We start from the raw sequence: 24,443 nt of genomic DNA on the forward strand, positions 1-24,443 counted from the left end.
GATTGTACAAGTTTATTAGTGGATCCTAATACTTGTACATCATTGATGCCTCCAGTTTGTGTTTTTAGTAACGTGGCCGTATAATATGTTCTATTGCCTGATTTGCATTGTTGATAGGATGTATAACAGGAACTATGTACAGAAGATTGGAAAGAGCTACAAGGGCATTCTAGGAGCGGCCCGCTAGGTGAGGTATCTCTTGGGGTAGACTTACATTTCCATAACTGGTTTGGCATTAGGTAAGCTGTCTTGCCCGTGCAGGTCACCTGGGTGATTCTATCTGACGGAGGTGCAGATATTTGTCCCCCTCTGCAGTCACAAGGCTGGCCGTATTGTTTTCGTAATAATTCTCTTGCCTTACGAGGGTCACCAAAACCTGCATAGACTGTCACTATGTTGTATAGAGCGATTATTCTCCGAAGGAATTTCATGTTAGGCTTCATTTTCTGAAAAACAAGAAGGAAAGAACTTCTCAGGGAGATTTATCTTCCCTGGACTGACAATGGTTATGATTTATTTGTCTTACCAATCTTTCAGGCAGCCATCTGGCTGCATCATTTTTTTGTGAGAAGATGCATACTGAGCCTCTTCCCCAAATTAAAACTGGATCGGGGCCATGCCATGAACTATCAAGTGGATCTTTCCATTTTACCATTGCAAACTGTTTTTGAGATTCAGGATGCCAGAAACGGTCGGCAGCCGATTTTCCATGACTGTCCAAATTTAAAAAATTAAGGATAAACAGGGCATGATTGAGTATGTTTCTGGGGGTACCCTTCACGGGGTACCAGCTCCCCCCTTTTAATTTTGTGATAATAGTTTTTAATGACAGATGAGCTCTTTCTACTATACCTTGTCCTTGGGGATTATAGGGAATGCCTGTGGTATGTTTAATTTGTAGGGTATTACAAAATTGTAAGAAGGTTTTGGCTATATAACCGGGGCCATTATCTGTTTTGATTTGTTTGGGTATTCCTAAAATAGAAAAGCAGTGTAATAAATGAACTATGACGTGTTTGGTGGCCTCTCCTGTTCGGAGAGTTGCACTGATGAATCCACTATAGGTGTCTATGCACACATGGATATATTTTACTTGACCAAATTCTAAGTGGTGAGTAACGTCCATTTGCCAAATTTCGTTGGGGATGAGTCCTCGGGGGTTAACTCCTAGATGGGGAACAGGTAAATATGTTATGCAGTTGGCGCATTGTTTAACTATTTGTCGAGCTTGTTCTCTGGTAAGTTTAAACATAAGTCTTAAGGTTTGGGTGTTTAAATGATGTAAGGCATGTGCTTTTTGCGCTTGTTGCAAATTGTCTGTAGTGACTGTAGCTATGGTTTTTGTTGCCATGTCAGCTGTTGTGTTACCTTGTGTTAGAGGTCCCGGTAATCCTGAATGTGCCCTAATATGCCCAAGAAAAAAGGGAGTAGTCCTTTTTCGGATAAATTGTTGACATTGTAAAAATAGGTTAGCTGTGTCTGAAATATGTTTAATTTGAGACACGGTCTCTAAGAGGGGTATTGAATGAGCCAGGTAGGTGCTGTCTGTATAAATGTTAAGTGGCTGACAAGGAAAAGCTGATAGTGCTGCAATTATAGCTTGCAATTCGACCAGCTGAGCTGATGTATAAGTGGTCTGGAATTTAACGACTACATTATTGTAAGTGTAAGCGGCAAGTCCTGTGGAAGATCCATCAGTGAAAATTAGTAATGCGTCATTGAGAGGTTCTTTACTGGTAATATGGGGAAATACAAACGCATGAAGTTTACAAAATTGAATAAGTTTGTTAGGTGGGTAATGGTTGTCAATCGCGCCAGTATAAGAAGTGCAAGCAATTGGCCAGGCTTCCGTATTTTGTAACAGCCAATGGATGCGTGATTGAGTGTAGGGTTGTATAATAGTAGAGGGTTCTATTCCAAAGTATTTTCTACTGTTTTCTCTTCCCAAGATAATTAGATCAGCTATTGCATCATAATAAGGCAACAAAACCTTTTTAGGGGAGGAGGGCAGGTGTACCCACATAATGGGATTGTTCTGCCAAAATAGGCCAGTAGGGGTTATTGTTGTGTTAAAAATAAGGAATATTAATGGCTGAGAATAATCAATACCGGTAACAAATTGTGTTGCAATGGCATGTTCTACCTGTTGGAGTGTTATTAATGCTTCTTTAGTAATGGACCTGGGGGATTTTGGATTAGAGTCTCCTTTTAATATATCGAAAAGAGGTTTTAACTCTCCTGTGGTGAGCTTTAAGTACGGTTGAAGCCAATTTATGTCTCCCAGTAATTTTTGGAACTCATTTAAAGTTTTTAAATGATCACGACGTATAACGGCCTTTTGATTAATGATTTTGGGTCCATTAATCTGGAAACCAAGATAAGTGTATGGATCTTGTAATTGTACCTTTTCTGGGGCTATCTGTAGTCCGGCTGCTGTTAACTCTTGTTTGAGTTGGGCGAAGCACTGTAAGACTTGTTCGCCAATTTCTCCTGCTATTAAAATATCATCCATATAATGTATAATATACATTTGTTCCCATGTTTTTCTGACTGGCTCTATAGCGGCAGCTACATATTTTTGACACAAGGTAGGACTATTGGCCATACCCTGAGGTAAGACTTTCCATTGATAGCGCTTCATTGGTTGTTTAAAATTTGTAGATGGAAGACTAAAGGCAAATCTTTTCTGGCCAGCAGGGTGAAGGGGAATTGTAAAAAAGCAATCTTTAAGGTCAATAATGATTTTAAAATATTTTTGAGGAATCGCAACCGGTGAAGGCAATCCTGGTTGTAAGGCACCCATAAGGATCATAGTGATATTTACTGCTCTTAAATCTTGTAAGAGTCTCCATTTTCCAGACTTCTTTTTAATAACAAAAATAGGTGTATTCCAAGGGGAATTACTTTCCTCAATATGTCCTGCTGCTAGTTGTTCCTGCACTAACTGTTGGGCAGCACTTAGTTTATCATTGAGTAAAGGCCACTGATCAAACCAAACGGGCTCATCTGACTTCCAAGTAATGGGGTCAGCGCACCTTTGGGGTGCAGGTATGTCAGTGGCCTGAGCTAAAAATTTCCAAACCCCTTTTTATCAAGTTGTCCTGAAACCAGTATAGGCTGTGGGATACCGTTCTCTCCTTTTCCAAGACCTTTACCAGGGGTGTATCCTTGAGCTAACATTTGTGCAGTAACTATATCATTTGGACTACACATTATAATTTTCATTGGAGAGAGTAGATCTCGCCCCCAAAGGTTAACAGGTAGGTAAGGGATGACAAATGGCTTAATGAGGCCTGAATTGTTTTCTTTATCTGTCCATGTTAGGTATTTAGAACTTTGTTTAGGATTACTGCTTTGTCCAATTCCTCTCAAGTGAGTTAAAGTTTCTGTGGTAGGCCAATGAGAGGGCCAATCTTCCTGTTTAATGATAGTTACATCAGCCCCTGTGTCTATTAGTCCAGTGAATGCCTTCCCGTCTAACCATAAGGTTAGAGAGGTTTTTGATTTGTAGTTGGTTGCACCCAATATATATCTGATGATCCGAAACCTTTTATATTTCTATTAGAGTATTGGATATTATTATCTGTTTTAACCAAAGGTAGCAGGAGTAACTGAGCTATTCTAACTCCTTGAGGGACAGTAATAATACTATCAATAGCTCTGGCCATAATTTTAATTTCTCCTTCATAATCATTATCGATAACTCCAGGGAGGACTTGTAAGCCTCTCATGGTGACACTACTTCTTCCTAAAAGTAGCCCAAAAGTGTTAGGTGGTAAGGGTCCATATATTCCGGTATTTAAGGTTTGCGGTCCCATTTCAGGTGTTAGTATTGTGTGGGAGGTGGAACTGAGGTCCAATCCTGTACTTCCTGGGGTTGCTCTACTAAGTTTTGAAATGGATTGCTGTTGCTGGCTGGAACAAAGCTGACTGCCCCATATGCTTGTTTCGGGGCCTGAGGCTGGCCCCTCATCCCGTTTCCCTGCCTGGGGGGTAAAGGATTTCCTTGACTGTCAGTTTTAGATTTACATTCGTTTGCCCAGTGCCTTCCTCTTTTACACCTTGGGCAAAGGCCTGGGATTTTTGCTTCTGGACTCCTATTTTGGTTTTCACAGCAATCTTTTGCAAAGTGTCCCCTTTTACCGCATCTAAAACATCCCCCTTTATCTTTACCTTTGTTAATGAGGAAATCTCTTACTGTTTGGCCGCTAAAAGTGGTGGCCATTGCTAGGCCTTGTTGATATGAGGGCCCAATATCTGAACAAAGGCGAATGTATCCTGTTAAATCTGTTTTCTTTCGATAAGGTCTGATTGCCACTTGGCAGGCGGGGTTAGCATTTTCATAAGCTAACTGTTTAACATAATCTACACCCGTTTCTGCATTTCCAAAGATTCTACCTGCCGTGGTCATAAGTCTATGCACAAAGTCTGAAAATGGCTCATCGGGTCCTTGTTTAACCGCTGTGAGCGAGGCCCCTGGATCTCCTTTAACGGGAAGTTTTCTCCAGGCCTGTGTAGCAGCAGCCTGGATTTGTGAGAACAGTCCAGGGTCATATTGCATTTGGGCCTGAGTGTCTGCATAATTACCTGAACCTGTTAACATATCAAAATCCCAACCGTTTCCTGCCTGTTGATTTCTTTTAGCTGTATCTCTACAATTTTCAAAGAACTCTGACTTCCAAATTAAGTGGTCTCCCCCAGAAAGAACTGCCCTGACTAAGGTATTCTAGTCTATAGGAGTGAGCCAATTCTCAGCTGCAGATTCCACTATAGCAAGAGTATATGGATCAGTAGCCCCATACTGAGAGGCAGCAGTCTTTAACTCTTTTATAATAGTAAAATCAAATCCAGTATGATGCCTCCAAGCCTGTCCCTGTTCATCTGTGGTTTCCGTGACCGGAAAAACGTCTTTGGGGGAGGAGTCTTCTCTATGTCGGCTGGCAACTAACCCCCCTCTTGGAACATGTTGTCCAGGCCGCTGAAGTGGGCGCAAGGAACCCTCCATAGCGTCTGAGTTAGGTATTTTTTCATTTCCTGTTTTTAGCTTTTGGAGCCTAATTATCAATGATTGATGTAACTCTTCAAGTTTAATCTGTTCTTCTAGTTGAGCAATTTTTTGCTTTAATTCTTCTTTAGGATCTATTGCTGCCATAATAATGGGCGCAGAAGCCTCATTATGTGTCTTATTATATGGGGGTGGGTATGAAGTAAAGGGAGGCAAATCAGGGTTGTGATATTTAGCCGCCTCTTCCTCTAAATCATCCCAATTGATATCCAATTGATTAGGCTTATTAATTTCCTCCTCCTTTTGAAGCATCTGTAAAACTGGGTTTTTTTTTGGTTTGTTTTCGTGTAGTATTTCTTTATCTGTTACAGAAGGAGACTTGATTTCCTCATGATCACTTTCGAGGGAAATGAGATCTTCCTCCGTATCTTGCGGAGGCTTTGTGAGGTTAGAGCGGGAGCTAACCTTTAAAATATGCTCTGTCTGAGCGACCGCAGCCATGACTTGCGGATTGGCCTCCTTCTTATCTATTAAATCTCTAATGAGGTTCCAATAAGAGAAGGCGGTTACAGGAATTTTTTCTGGCCCAAAAGTATTATAATAGTCCTGCAAACAATCCCCTACTCTACGCCATCTTTTAATATCAATAGTTCCTTCCTGTGGAAACCAAGGGCAAGTGTCTTTTACAAAATCAAAAACTTTAAACAAATCATTACCTTTAACCTTTACTCCTCGTATCTTTAAAGCCTCTTTTAATTGTCCTACATATATTTGATGTTGGCTTAATTCTTGTCCCATTTCGGACGCGTCACTTACCTTCGATCCTGACGCGGCAGGTTCCCGCGGTGATCGGAAGAGTTTGACTCCTTTTGTCTTCGTTAGCGGTCGACCGTCCTTTGGCGTCCTCTTCCTCACAGAGTCCCTCATTTCCAGGTCCCTGTTCGGGCGCCACGTATCCCGACCCGCGGGATAGTAAGAGCAGGCCCTGGAGGAGGGGGTGGGAATTTGGGGAACAAGAGACACGAGAAATGGAGACAAGACAGTGCTCTGATCAAGTCTCGTTTAATGGCGGTAATGCACTGCCTTATATACACTTCGAAGGGAAGGGGTTGGGCTAAGGCAGAAATGATCTCATTGCCGAGGGCGTGGCCAGGTTAGTTTCGGTTTCTCCGGTCGGACGTCATGTTGCGCTTGCGCTATTAAGTAACAATTTTCCCGGGCGTGGGAAAAGTGAGTGAAGAAGAAGCAGGAAGAGCGCCATCTTTAATGAGGTATTAGTACAGGGGAAAAAAGGCAAAGATAGGGAGAAGGTGTGGGGTGGAAATGAATATAGCTCAGGCGTTTAATCCTCAATTATTATTCGCTATGGCCGGGGCGTGCAGCTCCGGACAACAGGTGAGTGGTTTGCTATCTCTATTAATTATCTAGCTTTGGGAGGGTCAGCAGTTTGGTAGTTTCCCTGGGGTCAGCAAAACCCCAGATGCCAGAGCATCAGAAACACACAATTAATACAGAGCCTGATGATTGCAGAGTCTTAGGAGGTCAGACAGAGTGTGAAATGTGGAGAGTATAGAAAGTGGAGAGACATAAGGACCTATGTCCCATAATTCCTCCCACTGGTTAGAGTGATGAGAGGTCAGATGTCACTGAGAAGCATGAATTCATGCTCAACTCAAGTGGAGAATGACCCCATCCTGACCCCATCAATCTAACCAATCTACCTTCTTTTCTTTTCTTCTCTCTTTTCTTCTTTTCTCTTATCTTATGTCTCTCTCTCTCTCTCTGTTTTGTTTTTTTTTTTTTCTTAAATAGAGTTTCACTCTGTTGCCCAGACAGGAGTGCAGTAGCATGATCATAGCTCACTGCAGTCTCTATGTCCCAGGCTCACGTGATCCTCCCACCTCAGCTTCCCAAGTAACTGGGACCAAAGGCACATGCCACCACACCCAGCTATGTTTTTGTTTGTTTGTTTTTGTTTTTTTTTTTTAGAAACAGAGTTTAGCTGTGTGGCCTAGGATGGTCTAGAACTCCTGGGCTCGCTCAAGGCATCCTCCTGCCTTGGCCTCCTAAGGTGCTGGGAATAATTTACCTTTCTTGTGGACTCAAGGACCTCTCTGGGTAGGGGTGGCTGGCTACTGCAAGCCTGGGATGCCCATGCAGACAGCTAGCCCGAGGAGTTAAGGAGAACAGCAAAAGCATAAAGAAATAAGGGAGAGGCTGTGTCTCTAGTAATTGAGCTTGTGACATATCAGCTCACCTTGGAAGTGGCTGGGACTCATGTCTGCTTCCAGAATTCTCTATTAAACCCACATTTGCCCTCCTTTGCTGAATATGGCCCTGTTTCTGGGACTAGTGTAAAAATGAAAAAGAGAAACAAAATATTATTTTTCTCTATCCTTTTTTAAAGAGCATACTTATTTCATATGTGTGTGATGACAACACAAAATCTACTCTGAACAATTTTCAAGTATAAGCTAAATTTTTATTAACTATAGTTGCCATGAGTATAATATCACTTAAGCATATTTTTCCTAACTGAACTTTCTATTTTTTAATTAACATCTTCCCCTTTCTCCCACCCCCAGGCCCTAGTAACCACCATTCCACTATCCATTTCTTCTTCTATGAGTTCAACTTTCTTACATTGCACATATAAGTGAGATCATGCAGTATTTATCTTTCTGTGCCTGGCTTATTTCACTTAACCTAATATCCTCCAGGTTCATTTATGTTGTGGCAAACGACAGAATTTCCTTTAAAAAAAAAAAAGACAGAATGGTATTTCATTGTGCATATATACTGCATTTTCTTTATGCATTCATTTATTGATAGACACTTAGCTGAATTCCATGTCTTGGCTATTGTGAATAGCTCTGTGATAAACACAGGAGTGCAGATGTCTCATCAACAAACTGACATCATTTCCTTTGGATAAATACCCAGTAGTGGGATTGCTAGACCATAGGCAGCTCTATTGTTAGTTTTATGAGGAACCCCCATGCTGTTTTCCATAGTGGTTGTACCAATTTACATTTTCATCAACATTGTATGGGGGTCCCCTTTTCTCCACATCTTCACCAGTGTCTGTTGTTTTTGGTCTTTTTGATAATAGTCATTCCAGCAGGCGTGAGGTGATATCTCGGTTACATTTCTTTAATGGTTAGGACCAAAACAGGCTGGGTGTGGTGGCTCACATCTGTAATCCCAGCACTCTGGGTAGCTAAGACAAGAGAATCAGTTGAGGCCAGAAGTTCAAGAGCAGCCTGGGCAAAACAGCAAGACGTCTCTACCAAAAAAAAAAAAAAAAAATTAAATTATCCAGGAGTGGTGGCCTGCACCTGTAGTCCCAGCTATGTAGAAGCCCAAGTCCAGGAGGTTGAGCCTGCAGTGAGCTATGAGTGTACCACTGCACTCCCGCTTGGGAGACAGAGCAAGACCCTATCTCTAACAAATAAAATAAACATAAAAAAAAAACTTTTAAAAACACTAAAACATTCTACCTTCTACATTTGCTTTTGCTGTCTGAGTAACAAAGTAGAGAATTAGATTAATACTGCTCGTTTGAGCATTATCAAAAGGGCACAGTTTATGCCAAAGCTGACTGTGTTACTTTTCTCCAGGAGCTCTTATGACTCCGAATACCAGGATACAACGGTTTGAGGTTCTCAAGAACGGTACCTTAGTGATACGGCAGGTTCAAGTGCAAGATCGAGGCCAGTATATGTGCACCGCCAGCAATCTGCACGGCCTGGACCAGATGGTGGTCTTGTTCTCGGTCACCGTGCAGCAACCTCAAATCCTAGCCTCCCACTACCAGGACGTCACCGTCTACCTGGGAGACACCATAGCAATGGAGTGTCTGGCCAAAGGGATCCCAGCCCCCCAAATTTCCTGGATCTTCCCCGACAGGAAGGTGTGGGAAACTGTGTCCCCCGTGGAGAGCCGCATCACCCTGCACAAAAACCGAACCCTTTCCATCAAGGAGGCGTCCTTCTCAGACAGAGGCGTCTATAAGTGCGTGGCCAGCAATGCAGCCGGGGCTGACAACCTGGCCATCCGCCTGCATGTGGCGGCACTGCCCCCAGTTATCCACCAGGAGAAACTGGAGAACATCTCGCTGCCCCCTGGGCTCAGCATTCACATTCACTGCACTGCCAAGGCTGCGCCCCTGCCCAGCGTGCGCTGGGTGCTCGGGGACGGTACCCAGATCCGCCCCTCGCAGTTCCTCCACGGGAACTTGTTCGTTTTCCCCAACGGGACGCTCTACATCCGCAACCTCGCGCCCAAGGACAGCGGGCGCTATGAGTGCGTGGCCGCCAACCTGGTGGGCTCCGCGCGCAGGACAGTGCAGCTGAACGTGCAGCGTGCAGCAGCCAACGCGCGCATCACGGGCACCTCTCCGCGGAGGACGGACGTCAGGTACGGAGGGACCCTCAAGCTGGACTGCAGCGCCTCGGGGGACCCCTGGCCGCGCATCCTTTGGAGGCTGCCCTCCAAGAGGATGATCGACGCGCTCTTCAGGTAGGCGGCTCTGCATGGCTTCCTGTAAATCGCTGGGCTGGTGGCCCCAACGAATATGAGTCCATTTTCAGGATGAATATGCACACACCCTGCTCCCTGCGTCCGATAAAATTAAATGAAATTAATTAGCAGGGCACGGTGGCTCACGCCTGTAATCTCAGCACTTTGGGAAGCCGAGGAGGGCGGATCACTTGCGGTCCGGAGTTTGAGACCAGCTTGGCCAACATGGTGAAACCATGTCTCTAACAAACATATAAAATTTTGCCTGGCGTGGTGGCGAGCATCTGTAGTCCCAGCTACTCGGGAGGCTGAGGCAGGAGAATTGCTTGAACCCCGAGGTGGAGATTACAGTGAGCCAAGATCACACCACAGCACTCCAGCCTGGACGACAGAGTGACACTGCATCTAAAAATAATAATAACAAAGAACTTAATTAATTGAGACAGGGTGTCACTCTGTCACCCAGGCTGGAGAGGAGTAGTGTGATCATACCTCACTGCAGCCTCAACCTCCTGGGCTGAAGCGATCCTCCAGCCTCAGCCTCGTGAGTAGCTGGGATTACAGGTGTGCACCATAAGGCACAGCTGCTGCCGCTGCTTCTCCTTCTGCTTCTCCTTCTCCTTCTCCTTCTCCTCCTTCTCTTCCCTTCCTCTTCCCCTTCCCGCTCCCCTTCCCCTTCTTCTTCTTCTTCCCCTTTCCCTTCCCCTTCTTCTCCTTCTCCTTCCCCTCCTCCTCCTCCACCTCCTCCTCCTCCTCCTTCTTCTTCTTCTTTTCTCCTTCTCCTCCTCCTCCTTCTTTTTTTGTACAGATGGGATCAGCTATGTTGCCTAGTGTGATCTCGAACACTTCACCTCAATCAGTGCTCCTGCCCTGACCTACCAAAGTGCTGGGATGACAGGCTTGAGCCACTGTGGCTGGCCCTGTGTGTGATTTTTATGCAATGACGTTTTGTATCTCTAAACTTGGATCTGGAACAAATACTTAACTTCTTAAAAAAATACTTAACTTTTTCCTCTCTTGTCCCATTAAAAAAAAAAAAAGATAAATAAACCAAGAAACTTTTGTTTTAATTATTATATGTTTAACTATACTGTTAGGACAAACAATTCAGCTTGCTTCTATTTCCATTGTAGATTTCAACAATATACATAGACGTGTTAGGCTCTATTTTAATGTGGCAATATTGATACAGTCAAAGTGTACCCGTTGTTTGAAAAGCATCATTACCACACCAATATAGTGCACTTGAAATGATAAAAATGTACTCGGGCTATGAAGAAAGCCACCTTTCTAATCAAGTGCCATCAGTTCCCAGGTGTACAGGTTTATGGCAGTGCTTATCAACCAAGGATGATTTTGCCCCAAGACAACCCTTGGCAATATCTGAAGACACTTCTGGTTGTCACAAGTGGGGCAGTGGGTGCTTCTGGTATCTGGGGTGGAGCCCAGGGACAGTGCTCAACACCCTGCAGTGCACAGGATGGCCCATCACAGATAGTCATCCATCTTACCTTCAATGTCCATAGTGATGAGGCCAAGTAACTCTGTCTTAGCATGAAAGATTCTATCTATCTCTCTCTCTCTCTATCTATCTATCTATCATCTATCCATCCTTCTACCTATTTCATCTATCATCTCTCTATCATTGGTCTGTCTGTCTGTCTATCCATCCATCAAGCATAGCAGTGGTTTGCAACCAGGTATCAGGTGTTCCTTAGTCCCCAGGGGATACTTGGTGATGTATGGAGACATTTTTGGTCATCAGGACTCTGGGGTGGAGGGTGTATTTCTGGTATCTGGTGACTGCAGCCCTGGGATGCTGCTCAACACCCTACAGTGCACAAGACATCCCACCACAGATAAGCATTCATATTGCCTTAAATGTTAATACAGCTAAGATCAAGTAACCCTGTCTTAACATGTAAGACTTTGTCTATCCATTTACCTATCTATTTATCCATTCATTTATTCATTCCTGTATACCTAGCCTATCCATCCATCCTTATCTCTTGTGTATCTATTCATTCATCCATCCACCCATAACTATCTCTCTCTCTCTATCTATCTATCTATCTATCTATCTATCTATCTATCTATCTACGTACCTACCTGTCTATGGCAGTTGCTTGCAACCAGGGAGATTTTTTTCCCAGGAAATATTTGGCTATGTCTGGCAACATTTTTTTGATTACCACAAATGGGATGCATGTTACTGGCATCTGGTGGATGGAGCCCAGAGATGCTGCTCAACACCCTACAATGCACAGGACAGACCCACCACAGAGAATCATCCATCCAGCCTTAAATGTCCCTAGTGCTGAACCCGAGAAATGCTATCTTAGTATGAAAATTTTAGTCTATCTATATACTTGCCTATCCATCCATTTCTATCTACCTAACCTATCCATCCATCCATTCTTATCTCTTATGTATCTATCTTTTCATCTATCCATCCATCTATCCATCCATTTATCCATCCACCCATCCATCTCTATCTATTCTATCGATCTATCGATCTATCTATCTTATCTATCTATCTATGTAATCTACCTAGTCTGTCTACTGATCTATCTAACTAACTAGCTAGCTATGGTAGTTGTTTGCAACCAAGGAGATTTTACTCCCAGGAGACATTTGGCTATGTCTGGCAACATTTTTTGGTTGTTACAGATGGGATGGATTCTACTGGCATCTGGTGGGTGGACTCCAGGGACACTGCTCAACAGCCTACAGTTCACAGAATGGCCCCATCACAGAGAATCATCTAGCCTCAAATTTCCCTAGTGCCAAGGTTGAGAAACCCTGAGCTAGATTCATAAAAGAGCTAATATCTCTTTAATAAGTGTTAAAAAACAGAGGACACAGACAGTAGAGGAAAGGTAAAATGGAGTCCAACTCAATTCACAGTGCCGTGGTGGAGCATTGTGCTGTCTTCAGCATTCAGCAGCTCAAGCAGGAAAGCCTCTCACCATGGTTCCCCCGCCATGGTGGGAGCAAAATCAGTGTCCAAGAGTTTCTTCTGCACAGTTGTATCTGCCCTTCTAGGACGCTTTGCAGTTTAGGAAAAGGGCTGAAATGCCTTTCCCCTGCCTATATTTTATACTTTAGATGGCTGGGTGGTACCCTGAAGAGCTTGCACAATCAGTCAAGAAGAACCATGTACCAAATATACCCAGGAATGCCTTCCAGCTTAGCAGATGTGCTGCCACCAAGAAAACTGTTTTCCATTGACTTTGCCATGGTGGAGGTAATTTTGAATGGATAGCAGTACAAGAATGCAGTTCCAGTAGGATTTTTGAGTCATTCTATTAATACTTCCATATAAATCCTAAATAAATTATAAACTGTTATTTCTGTCACTTCATTCTTAGTAAACTCTGACTCTATTCTTAGTAAAGTGTAATTGAACAAACCATGTGCATTTTGTCAAAGAGCAGTCTGCCCTGCCTACATGTTGGGATTATTTAAAATTAAAAAGGGGTTCAAGACGGCCGAATAGGAACAGTTCCAGCCTCCCGGCATGAGTGGCACAGAAGACAGGTGATTTCTGCATTTCCAACTGAGGTACCGGGTTCATCTCACTGGGGTGTGCCAGACAGTGGGTGCAGGATATGGAAGCAGCCCACTGAGTGAGAGCCAAAGCAGGGTGAAGCATTGCCTTACCTGGGAAGTGCAAGGGAGAAGGGAATTCCCTTTCCTAGCCAAGGGAAACCATGACACACAACACCTGGAAAATTGGGTCACTCTCACCCTAACACTGCACTTTACCTAGGGTCTTCGCCAATGGCATACCAGCAGATGATATCCTGTGCCTGGCTTGGAGGGTCCCATTTCCACGGAGCCTCCCTCATTGCTAGCATAGCAGTCTGAGATCTAACTGCAAGGTGGTAGCGAGGCTGGGGGAGGGGTGCCCGCCATTGCTGAGGCTTGAGCAGGTACACAAAGTGGCTGGGAAGCTCGAACTGGATGGAACCCACTGCAGCTCAAGGATGCCTGCCTGTCTCTGTAGACTCTACTTATGGGGACAGGGCATAGTCAAACAAAAGGCAGCAGAAACCCCTGCAGATTTAAATGTCCCTGTCTGACAACTTTGAAGAGAGTAGTGATTCTCCCAGCATGGAGTTTGAGATCTGAGAACAGAGAGACTGCCTGCTCAAGTGGGTCGCTGACCCCCGAGTAGCCTCACTGGGAGACACCCCCAACTAGGGGCAGACTGAAACCTCACAGCTCACATGGCTGGGTAACCCTCTGAGATGAAGCTTCTAGAAGAATGATCAGGCAGCAACAATTACTGTTCAGCAATATTAACTCTTCTGCAGCCTCTGCTGCTGATACCCAGGCAAACAGCATCTGGAGTGGATCTCGAGCAAACTCCAAGACACCTGCAGCTGAGGGTCCTGACTGTTAGAAAGAAAAATAACAAACAGAGAGGACATCCACACAAAAACCCCATCTGAACGTCACCATCACCAAAGACCAAAGGTAGATAAAACCACAAAAATGGGGAAAAAGCAGTGCAGAAAAGCTGAAAATTCTAAAAATCAGAGCGCCTGTCCCCCTCCAAAGGAACACAGCTCCTCACCAGCAACAGAACAAAACTGGACAGAGAATGACTTTGATGAGCTGAGAGAAGAAGGCTTCAGAGGATCAAACTTCTCCGAGCTAAAGGAGGAAGTTCGAACCCATCGCGAAGAAGATAAAAACCTTGAAAAAAGATTTGATGAATGGCTAACTAGAATAACCAATGTAGAGAAGTCCTTAAATGACCTGATAGAGCTGAAAACCATGACATAATAACTACGTGACAAATGCACAAGCTTCAGTAACTGACTCTATCAGCTGGAAAAAGGGTATCAGTGACTGAAGATCAAATGAATGAAACGAAGCGAGAAGAGTTTAGAGAAAAAAGAGTAAAACGAAATGAACAAAGCCTCCAAGAGATATGGGACTATATGAAAAGACCAAATCTATGCCTGATTGGTGTACCTGAAAGTGACAGGGAGAATGCAACCAAGTTGGAAAACACTCTGCAGGATATTATCCACGAGAACTTTCCCAACCTAGCAAGGCAGGCCAACATTCAAATTCAGGAAATAGAGAGAACACCAAAAAGAAACTCCTCGAGAAGAGCAACTCCAAGACACATAATTGTCAGATTCACCAAAGTTGAAATGAAGGAAAAAATGTTAAGGGCAGCCAGAGAAAAAGGTGGGGTTACACACAAAGGGAAGACCATCAGACTAACAGCGGATCTCTCGGCAGAAACTCTGTGAGCCAGAAGAGAGTGGGGGCCAATATTCAACAAACTTAAAGAAAAGGATTTTCAACCCTGAATTTCATATCCAGCCAAACTAAGTTTCATAAGTGAAGGAGAAATAAATTCCTTTACAGACAAGCAAATCCTGAGAGATTTTGTCACCACCAGTTCTGACCTACAAGAGCTCCTGAAGGAAGCACTAAACATGGAAAGGAACAACTGGTACCAGCCACTGCAAAAACATGCCAAAATGAAGAGACCATCAATGCTAGGAAGCAACTGCATTAACTAATGAGCAAAACAACCAGCTAATATCATAATGACAGGATCAAGTTCACACATAGCAATATTAGTCTTAAGTGGAAATGGGCTAAATGCGCCAACTAAAAGACACAGACTGGCAAATTGGATAGAGTCAAGACCCATCAGTGTGCTGTATTCAGGAGACCCATCTCACATGCAAAGACACACACAGGCTCAAAATAAAGGGATGGAGGAAAATCTACCAAGCAAATGAAAAACAAAAAAAGGCAGGGGTTGCAATCCTAGTCTCTGGTAAAACAGACTTTAAACCAACAAAGATCAAAAGAGACAAAGAAGGCCACTATATAATAGTAAAGGGATCAATTTAACAAGAAGACCTAACTACCCTAAATATATATGCACCCAATACAGGAGCACCCAGATTCATAAAGCAAGTCCTTAGAAACTTACAAAGAGACTTAGACTCCCACACGATAATAACAGGAGACTTTAACACCCCACTGTCAACATTAGACAGATCAACAAGACATAAAGTTAACAAGGATATCCAGGAATTGCACTCAACTCTACACCAAGCGGACATAATAGACATCTACAGAACTCTCCACCCCAAATCAACAGAATTCTCAGCACCACATGGCCCTTATTCCAAAATTGACCACAGAGTTGGAAATAAAGCACTCCTCAGCAAATGTAAAAGAACAGAAATTATAACAAACTATCTCTCAGACTACAGTGCAATCAAACTAGAACTCAGGATTAAGAAACTCACTCAAAATCACTCAACTACATGGAAACTGAACAACCTGCTCCTAAATGACTACTGGTTACATAATGAAATGAAGGTAGAAATAAAGATGTTCTTTGAAACCAATGAGACCAAAGATACAACATACCAGAATCTCTGGGACCCATTTAAAGCATTGAGCAGAGGGAAATTTATAGCAGTAAATGCCCACAAGAGAAAGCAGGGAAGATCTAAAATTGACACACTAACATCACAGTTAAAAGAACTAGAGAAGCAAGAACACACACATTCAAAAACTAGCAGAAGGCAAGAAATAACTAAGATCAGAGCAGAACTGAAGGAGATAGAGACACAAAAAAACCTTCAAAAAAATCAATGAATCTAGGAGCTGATTTTTTGAAAAGATCAACAAAATTGATAGACCGCTAGCAAGACTAATAAAGAAGAAAAGAGAGAAGAATCAAATAGACGCAATAAAAAATGATAAAGGGGATATTACCACCGACCCCACAGATATACAAACTACCATCAGAGAATACTATAAACACCTCTACACAAATAAACTAGAAAACATAGAAGAAATGCATAAATTCCTACATACAGTCTCCTAAGACTAAACCAGGAAGAAGTCGAATCCCTGAAGAGACCAATAACAGGCTCTGAAATTGAGGCAATAATGAATAGCTTACCATCCAAAAAAAGTCCAGGACCAGATGGATTCATAGCCGAATTCTACCAGAGGTACAAGGAGGAGATGGTACCATTCCTTCTGAAACTATTCCAATCAATAGAAAAAGAGGGAATCCTCCCTAACTCATTTTATGAGGCCAACATCATCCTGATACCAAAGCCTGGCAGAGACACAACCAAAAAAGAGAATTTTAGACCAGTATATCCCTGATGAACATTGATGCAAAAATCCTCGGTAAGATACTGGCAAACCGAATCCAGCAGCACATCCACCATGATCAAGTGGGCTTCATCCCTGGGATGCAAGTCTGGTTCAATATATGCAAATCAATAAACATAATCCAGCACATAAACAGAATCAAAGACAAAAACCACCTGATTATCTCAATAGATACAGAAAAGATCTTTGACGAAATTCAACAGCCCTTCATGCTAAAAACTCTCAATAAATTCTGTATTGATGGAGCTTATCTTGAAATAATAAGAGCTGTTTATGACTAACACACAGCCAATATCATACTGAATGGGCAAAAACTGGAAGCATTCCCTTTGAAAACTGGCACAAGACAGGGATGCCCTCTCTGACCACTCCTATTCAACACAGTGTTGGAAGTTCTGGCCAGGGCAATTAGGCAAGATAAAGAAATAAAGGGGATTCGGTTAGGAAAAGAGGAAGTCAAATTGTCCCTGTTTGCAGATAACATGATTGTATATTTAGAAAACCCCATTGTCTCAGCCCAAAGTCTCCTTAAGCTGATAAACAACTTCAGCAAAGTCTCAGCATACAAAATCCATGTGCAAAAATAACAAGCATTCTTATACACCAATAACAGATAAACAGAGAGCCAAATCATGAGTGAACTCCCATTCACAATTGTTTCAAAGAGAATAAAATACTTAGGAATCCAACTTAAAAGGGATGTGAAGGACCTCTTCAAGGAGAACTACAAACAACTGCTCAGTGAAATAAAAGAGGACACAAAAAAATGGAAGAACATTCCATGCTCATGGATAGGAGGAATCAATATAGTGAAAATGGCCATACTGTCCAAGGTAATTTATATATTCAATGCCATCTCCATTAAGCTACCAATGACTTTCTTCACAGAATTGGAAAAAAACTACTTTAAAGTTCATATGGAACCAAAAAAGAACCCACATAGCCAAGACAATCTAAGCCAAAAGAACAAAGCTGGAGGCCTCACGCTACCTGACTTCAAACTATACTACAAGGCTACAGTAACCAAAACAGCATAGTACTGACACCAAAACAGAGATATAGACCAAAGGAACAGAACAGAGCCCTCAGAAATAATACCACACATCTACAGTCATCTGATCTTTGACAAACCTGAGAAAAACAAGGAATGGGGAAAGGATCCCCTATTTAATAAATGGTGCTGGGAAAACTGGCCAGCCATAAGTAGAAAGCTGAAACTGGATCCTTTCCTTACACCATATACAAAAATCAATTCAAGATGGATTAGAGGCTTAAATGTTAGACCTAAAACCATAAAAACCCTAGAAAAAACCTAGTCAATACCATTCAGGACATAGGCATGGGCAAGGACTTCATGTCTAAAACACCAAAAGCAATGGCAACAAAAGCCAAAATTGACAAATGGGATGTAATTAAACTAAAGATCTTCTGCACAGCAAAAGAAACTACCATCAGAGTGAACAGGCAACCTACAGAATGGGAGAAAATTTTTGTAATCTACTCATCTGACAAAGGGCTAATATCCAGAAGCTACAAAGAACTCAAACAAATTTACAAGAAAAAAACAACCCCATTAAAAAGTGTCAAAGGATATGAACAGACACTTCACAAAAGAAGACATTGATGCAACTGACAGACAGGTGAAAAAATGCTCATCATCACTAGCCATCAGAGAAATGCAAATCAAAACCACAATGAGATACTATCTCATACCAGTTAGAATGGTTATCATTAAAATGTCAGGAAACAACAGGTGCTGGAGAGGATGTGGAGAAATAGGAGCACTTTTACACTGTTAAACTAGTTCAACCATTGTGGAAGACAGTGTGGCGATTCCTCAAGGATCTAGAACTAGAAATACCATTTGACCCAGCCATCCCATTACTGGGTATATACCCAAAGGATTATAAATCATGCTGCTATAAGGACACATGCACACGTATGTTTACTGTGGCACTACTCACAATAGCAAAGACTTGGAACCAACCCAAATGTCCATCAATGGCAGACTGGACTAAGAAAATGTGACACATATACACCATGGAATACTATGCAACCATAAAAAAAGGATGGGTTTGTGTCCTTGGTAGGGACATGGATGCAGCTGGAAACCATCATTCTCAGCAAACTATCACAAGAACAGAAAACCAAACCCGGCATGTTCTCACTCAAAGGTGGGAATTGAACAATGAGATCACTTGGAAACAGGAAGGGAACATCACACACTGGGACCTGTTGTTGGGAGGGGGGGAGGCAGGGAGGGATAGCATTAGGAGAAATACCTAATGTAAATGACAAGTTAATGAGTGCAGCATACCAACATGGCACATGTATACATATGAAACAAACCTGCACATGTACCTTAGAACATAAAGTATAATTTAAAAATAAAAATAAAAATATTGGGCCTAGTGTGGTGGCTGATGCCTGTAATCCCAGCATTTTGGGAGGCCAAGATGGGTGGATTGCTTGAGGTCAGGAGCTCAAGATCAGCCTGACCAACATGGTGAAACCTGGTCTCGACTCTAAATACAAAAATTAGCAGGGCATAGTGGCACATGCCTGTAGTCCCAGCTACTTGGAAGGCTGAGGCAGGAGAATTGCTTGAACCCAGGAGGCAGAGATTTCAGTGAGCCAAGATCAGGCCACTGCACTGTAGCGTGGGTGACAGAGTGAGACTCTATCTCAAAAAACAAAAATGAAAACAAATATCAGAGCTTTGTTTCTTGAAGTCAAATCCCTCATGATGCATAGGCATCTGTGGCTTTCAGATTTGCTCAGTTCATTTATTCTGATGGCAACTGGACTGGGGTCACTGTTATGGAAGCCATAGAATGTTTAACAGATACATGCTATCATACTCCTTTTTAGATTCAAACTCCAAGGCACATTAAAATGTCCTGGCCTGCCCCACATCTATTAAGTTCCTTACTGAGTTACATTACCTGATTCTCACTCATGACCCACAAACAGTATATTTTGTCATTGTTAACTGTTGCTTTGATTACAATGATTAGGTTGAATGTAATCACAAGCGGCTCATTTTGTTAAGATCTATGACGTTGTCTTAGACATGTCATTAGAAAAATGGAGTGTTGCCAGGTGTGGTGTCTCATGCCTGTATTCCCAGCACATTGGGAGACAAAGGCAGAAGGATCACTTAAGTCCAGGAGTTCAAAACCAGCCCAGACAACATAGCAAGATCTTGTCTCTAAAAAACAAAAAACAAAAACAAAAACAAACAAACAAAGAAAAAAACCTTTTTTTCCAGCCAGACATATTGGTGTATGGTTATAGTCCAAACTACTCAGGAGGCTGAGACGATAGGGTCCCTTGAGTCCAGGAGATTAAGACTGCAGTTAGCTATGATTGCACCACTACACTCCATCCTGGGTGACAAAGCAAGACCCCAATTCTTCAAAACAAAGAAAGTGTGGTATTTAGGAAATACTAAGGCTCCCATTATAGTGTATGTGTAACTCAGAATTCAATAGGGACAGTTTTAAAAGTGAGAACTTTCTCAATCTTTACACCGGAATTCAACATAACAGTTCTGAATAACTAAAGGATGTTTCAGTATTTCTAAAACTCTTGCATACGTAATGAAGATTTTCCTATCATCTTTTGTAGGTTGCCTCTCTTAAACACTTTTGTAATTATTCACTCAGCAGTGCTTAGACTTCATGGGGAAGAATGATACACCAGCCTTGAGGTTTTAGTTAGTGAGTGTTACTCAGCTTCAATTACAAATTCTAGAAAACCTGTTACACCAATAGTGCCATCTTCTGAAGAGCCCAATTTTAGCCTTGAAACTCTGGGCATAACCATAATTACATGACCGTGTTAGATTAGAGTTGCTTTTCTGACTCTGGCCCAAAACTGTGATACAACAGATTTAAAGAGAGAGAGAGAGAGAGAGAGAGAGAGAGAGAGAGAGAGAGAGAGAAATTGCCAAGACTAGAAACCGTGTGTAAAGCATTTTCTCCAGGAAGAACTTAACATCTTTATGAGGTTGACTCAGATTCATCACCATCTCCATGACTGTAGCATTTTATCTGATTTTGTTGTTACAATGACCTCTGTAATGACCACCATGCAAATACTTGATCCACACACAGTTGCAGGAATAGGATTGATGTCTTTGACTATGTTTCATGTCCTTGAACCCATGGTCAGGCCAACCTAACATCTGATTCAACAGGGAGTTCTTTTTTGCAGTCAATCACTTTCCACAACCTTCTCCAGGCTGTAAAAACCATTGGGCATTTTGCAGTAGTAGCCATCTGGGCTGATGCATCACAGAACCAACTATTTTTGTGTTATTCCAGTGACCTAATGCCACAGTAGAGCATTTGGGAAACTGACATCTACTCCTTTTTCTTTTTTTCTGTAGTTTTGATAGTAGAATCAAGGTGTTTGCCAACGGGACCCTGGTGGTAAAATCAGTGACGGACAAAGACGCTGGAGATTACCTGTGCGTAGCTCGAAATAAGGTTGGTGATGACTTCGTGGTGCTCAAGGTGAATGTGGTGATGAAACCGGCCAAGATTGAGCACAAGGAGGAGAGCAACCACAAAGTCTTCTATGGGGGTGACCTGAAAGTGGACTGTGTGGCCACCGGGCTTCCCAATCCCGAGATCTCCTGGAGCCTCCCGGATGGGAGTCTGGTGAACTCCTTCATGCAGTCAGATGACAGCGGTGGACGCACCAAGCGCTATGTCGTCTTCAACAATGGGACGCTCTACTTTAACGAAGTGGGGATGAGGGAGGAAGGAGACTACACCTGCTTTGCCGAAAATCAGGTCGGGAAGGACGAGATGAGAGTCAGAGTCAAGGTGGTGACAGCGCCTGCCACCATCCAGAACAAGACTTACTTGGCGGTTCAGGTGCCCTATGGAGACGTGGCCACTGTAGCCTGTGAGGCCAAAGGAGAACCCATGCCCAAGGTGACTTGGTTGTCCCCAACCAACCGGGTGATCCCCACCGCCTCTGAGAAGTATCAGATATACCAAGATGGCACTCTCCTTATTCAGAAAGCCCAGCGCTCTGACAGTGGCAACTACACCTGCCTGGTCAGGAACAGCGCCGGAGAGGATAGGAAGACGGTGTGGATTCACGTCAATGTCCAGCCACCCAAAATCAACGGTAGCCCCAACCCCATCACCACTGTGCGGGAGATAGCAGCCGGGGGCAGTCGGAAACTGATTGACTGCAGAGCTGAAGGCATCCCCACCCCGAGGGTGTTATGGGCTTTTCCCGAGGGTGTGGTTCTGCCAGCTCCATACTATGGAAATCGGGTCACTGTCCATGGCAACGGTTCCCTAGACATCAGGAGTCTGAGGAAGAGCGACTCCGTTGAGCTAGTATGCATGGCGCGCAACGAGGGAGGGGAGGCCAGGTTGATCGTGCAGCTCACTGTCCTGGAGCCCATGGAGAAACCCATCTTCCACGACCCGATCAGCGAGAAGATCACGGCCATGGCGGGCCACACCATCAGCCTCAACTGCTCTGCCGCGGGGAGCCCGACACCCAGCCTGGTGTGGGTCCTTCCCAATGGCACCGATCTGCAGAGCGGACAGCAGCTGCAGCGCTTCTACCACAAGGCTGACGGCATGCTCCACATCAGCGGTCTCTCCTCGGTGGATGCCGGGGCCTACCGCTGCGTGGCCCGCAACGCCGCTGGCCACACGGAGAGGCTGGTCTCCCTGAAGGTGGGGCTGAAACCAGAAGCAAACAAGCAGTATCATAACCTGGTCAGCATCATCAACGGTGAGACCCTGAAGCTCCCCTGCACCCCTCCCGGGGCTGGGCAGGGACGTTTCTCCTGGACGCTCCCCAACGGCATGCGTCTGGAGGGCCCCCAAGCCCTGGGGCGCATTTCCCTTCTGGACAATGGCACCCTCGAGGTTCGTGAGGCCTCGGTGTTTGACAGGGGTACCTATGTATGCAGGATGGAGACGGAGTACGGCCCTTCGGTCACCAGCATCCCCGTGATTGTGATCGCCTATCCTCCCCGGATCACCAGCGAGCCCACCCCCGTCATCTACACCCGGCCCGGGAACACCGTGAAACTGAACTGCATGGCTATGGGGATTCCCAAAGCTGACATCACGTGGGAGTTGCCGGATAAGTCGCATCTGAAGGCAGGGGTTCAGGCTCGTCTGTATGGAAACAGATTTCTTCACCCCCAGGGATCACTGACCATCCAGCATGCCACACAGAGAGACGCCGGCTTCTACAAGTGCATGGCAAAAAACATTCTCGGCAGTGACTCCAAAACAACTTACATCCATGTCTTCTGAAATGTGGATTCCAGAATGATTGCTTAGGAACTGACAACAAAGCGCGGTTTGTACGGGAAGTCAGGCTGGGGAATCGGAGCTCTTAAATAATGTGTCATAGTGCATGGTGGCCCCCTGTGGGTTTCAAGTTGAGGTTGAACTTGATCTACGATTGTTGGGAAAAGGAAGCAATACAGACACCAGAAGGAGGGCTCAGCCTCGCTGGGAACTTTCTTTTGTGTTTACATCATTCCAGAGGCTTCATTCGCGGTATCTGTGCTCTGACTGCAATTTTTCTTTTTTTGCAAATGCCACTCAACTGCCTTCATAAGCGTCCATAGGATATCTGCAGAACATTCACCAAAAATAAACCATAGACACGAACAATCCCCCACTACCCCATTAAAGACGCATCACCTAGTTAACCTGCTGCAGTTTTTACATGATAGACTTTGTTCCAGATTGACAAGTCATCTTTCAGTTATTTCCTCTGTCACTTCAAAACTCCAGCTTGTCCAATAAGGATTTACAACCAGAGTGATTGATATGTGTATATATATATTTTTTTAATTCAGAGTTGCATACATACAACTACAATTATATATTAAAAAAATAACTTATTTCTTCCTGGAACTCGCTTTTTATATCATGTTTTATATATATAATGTATATATATATTTTTCCCTTTCAAATCAGATGAGACTAGGAGAAATACCTGGTGCCTCATTAATAAATTACTGGTCTTTAAAAGACTTGTATACATTACAGCAGACACAGAAATACAATTTTTAAAAATTCCTCTCCAATCTCCTTCAAATTCAGTAACCATTATTACATTACCTTCTCCAGGAACCTTGCAGTGGGGAAGGCTGTGATATTACATTTCTTTGTATGCAAAGTTTTTGTTGAAAGCTATGCTCAGGAGAGGTGAGAGGAAAAGAAGGAGAAAACTATACCATAACTTTACAGAATTGAATCCAGAGTCTTCCCTGAAAAGCCCAGAAACTTTTCTGAAGTATCTGAGCTGTCCATCTGGTCTAAGATGGCTGCTTCTTCCCCAGCCATGAGTCAGTCTATGCTCATGAATAATACAAGACCTGTTATTTCCATGACTACTTTATTGTAATTTTAGGGTCAATATACTGCACACTTGATAATAAAATAATATGCTCCCAAAACCAGGCAGTGATGACAATGCTATTTTCGAGGACAAAAGAGGGTCACATGAATTTGGGTTTCCATCAGAGCGGTTGAAAAAATCGCTTTCATTCACCTTCTCTCAATGATTACCTTCTCTACACCTTTTTAACAGGCAAAGAAACTGAGTCAAAGGCAATGCTTCTGATGACAGATTTAGCAGGCAGGAAGGCAGAGTTTGAGTGTCACTTGCATGTAGTGACAATTTCAGTATGCAGCAAGACAGTGTGGGGACTGAGAAGCAGTGCTCTAGGAAATCC

General features: G+C 43.4%; 1 protein-coding gene across 1 annotated transcript in view; it reads left to right on the forward strand.

Moving 5' to 3' along the window:
• Positions 1-24,176, forward strand: part of LOC106995402 (matrix-remodeling-associated protein 5) — a 59,703-nt gene extending 35,527 nt beyond the window's left edge. The window contains exons 5-6 of the mRNA XM_015128616.3: positions 8,626-9,526; positions 21,099-24,176. Coding sequence (XP_014984102.3) covers positions 8,626-9,526; positions 21,099-23,007 — 2,810 coding nt within the window. The 3' untranslated portion in view covers positions 23,008-24,176. The remainder of the gene's footprint in view (positions 1-8,625; positions 9,527-21,098) is intronic.
• Positions 24,177-24,443: the final 267 nt, after the last annotated feature.

The sequence above is a fragment of the Macaca mulatta genome, chromosome Y (assembly GCF_049350105.2).
Source record: "Macaca mulatta isolate MMU2019108-1 chromosome Y, T2T-MMU8v2.0, whole genome shotgun sequence".
Lineage (NCBI taxonomy): Eukaryota > Metazoa > Chordata > Mammalia > Primates > Cercopithecidae > Macaca > Macaca mulatta.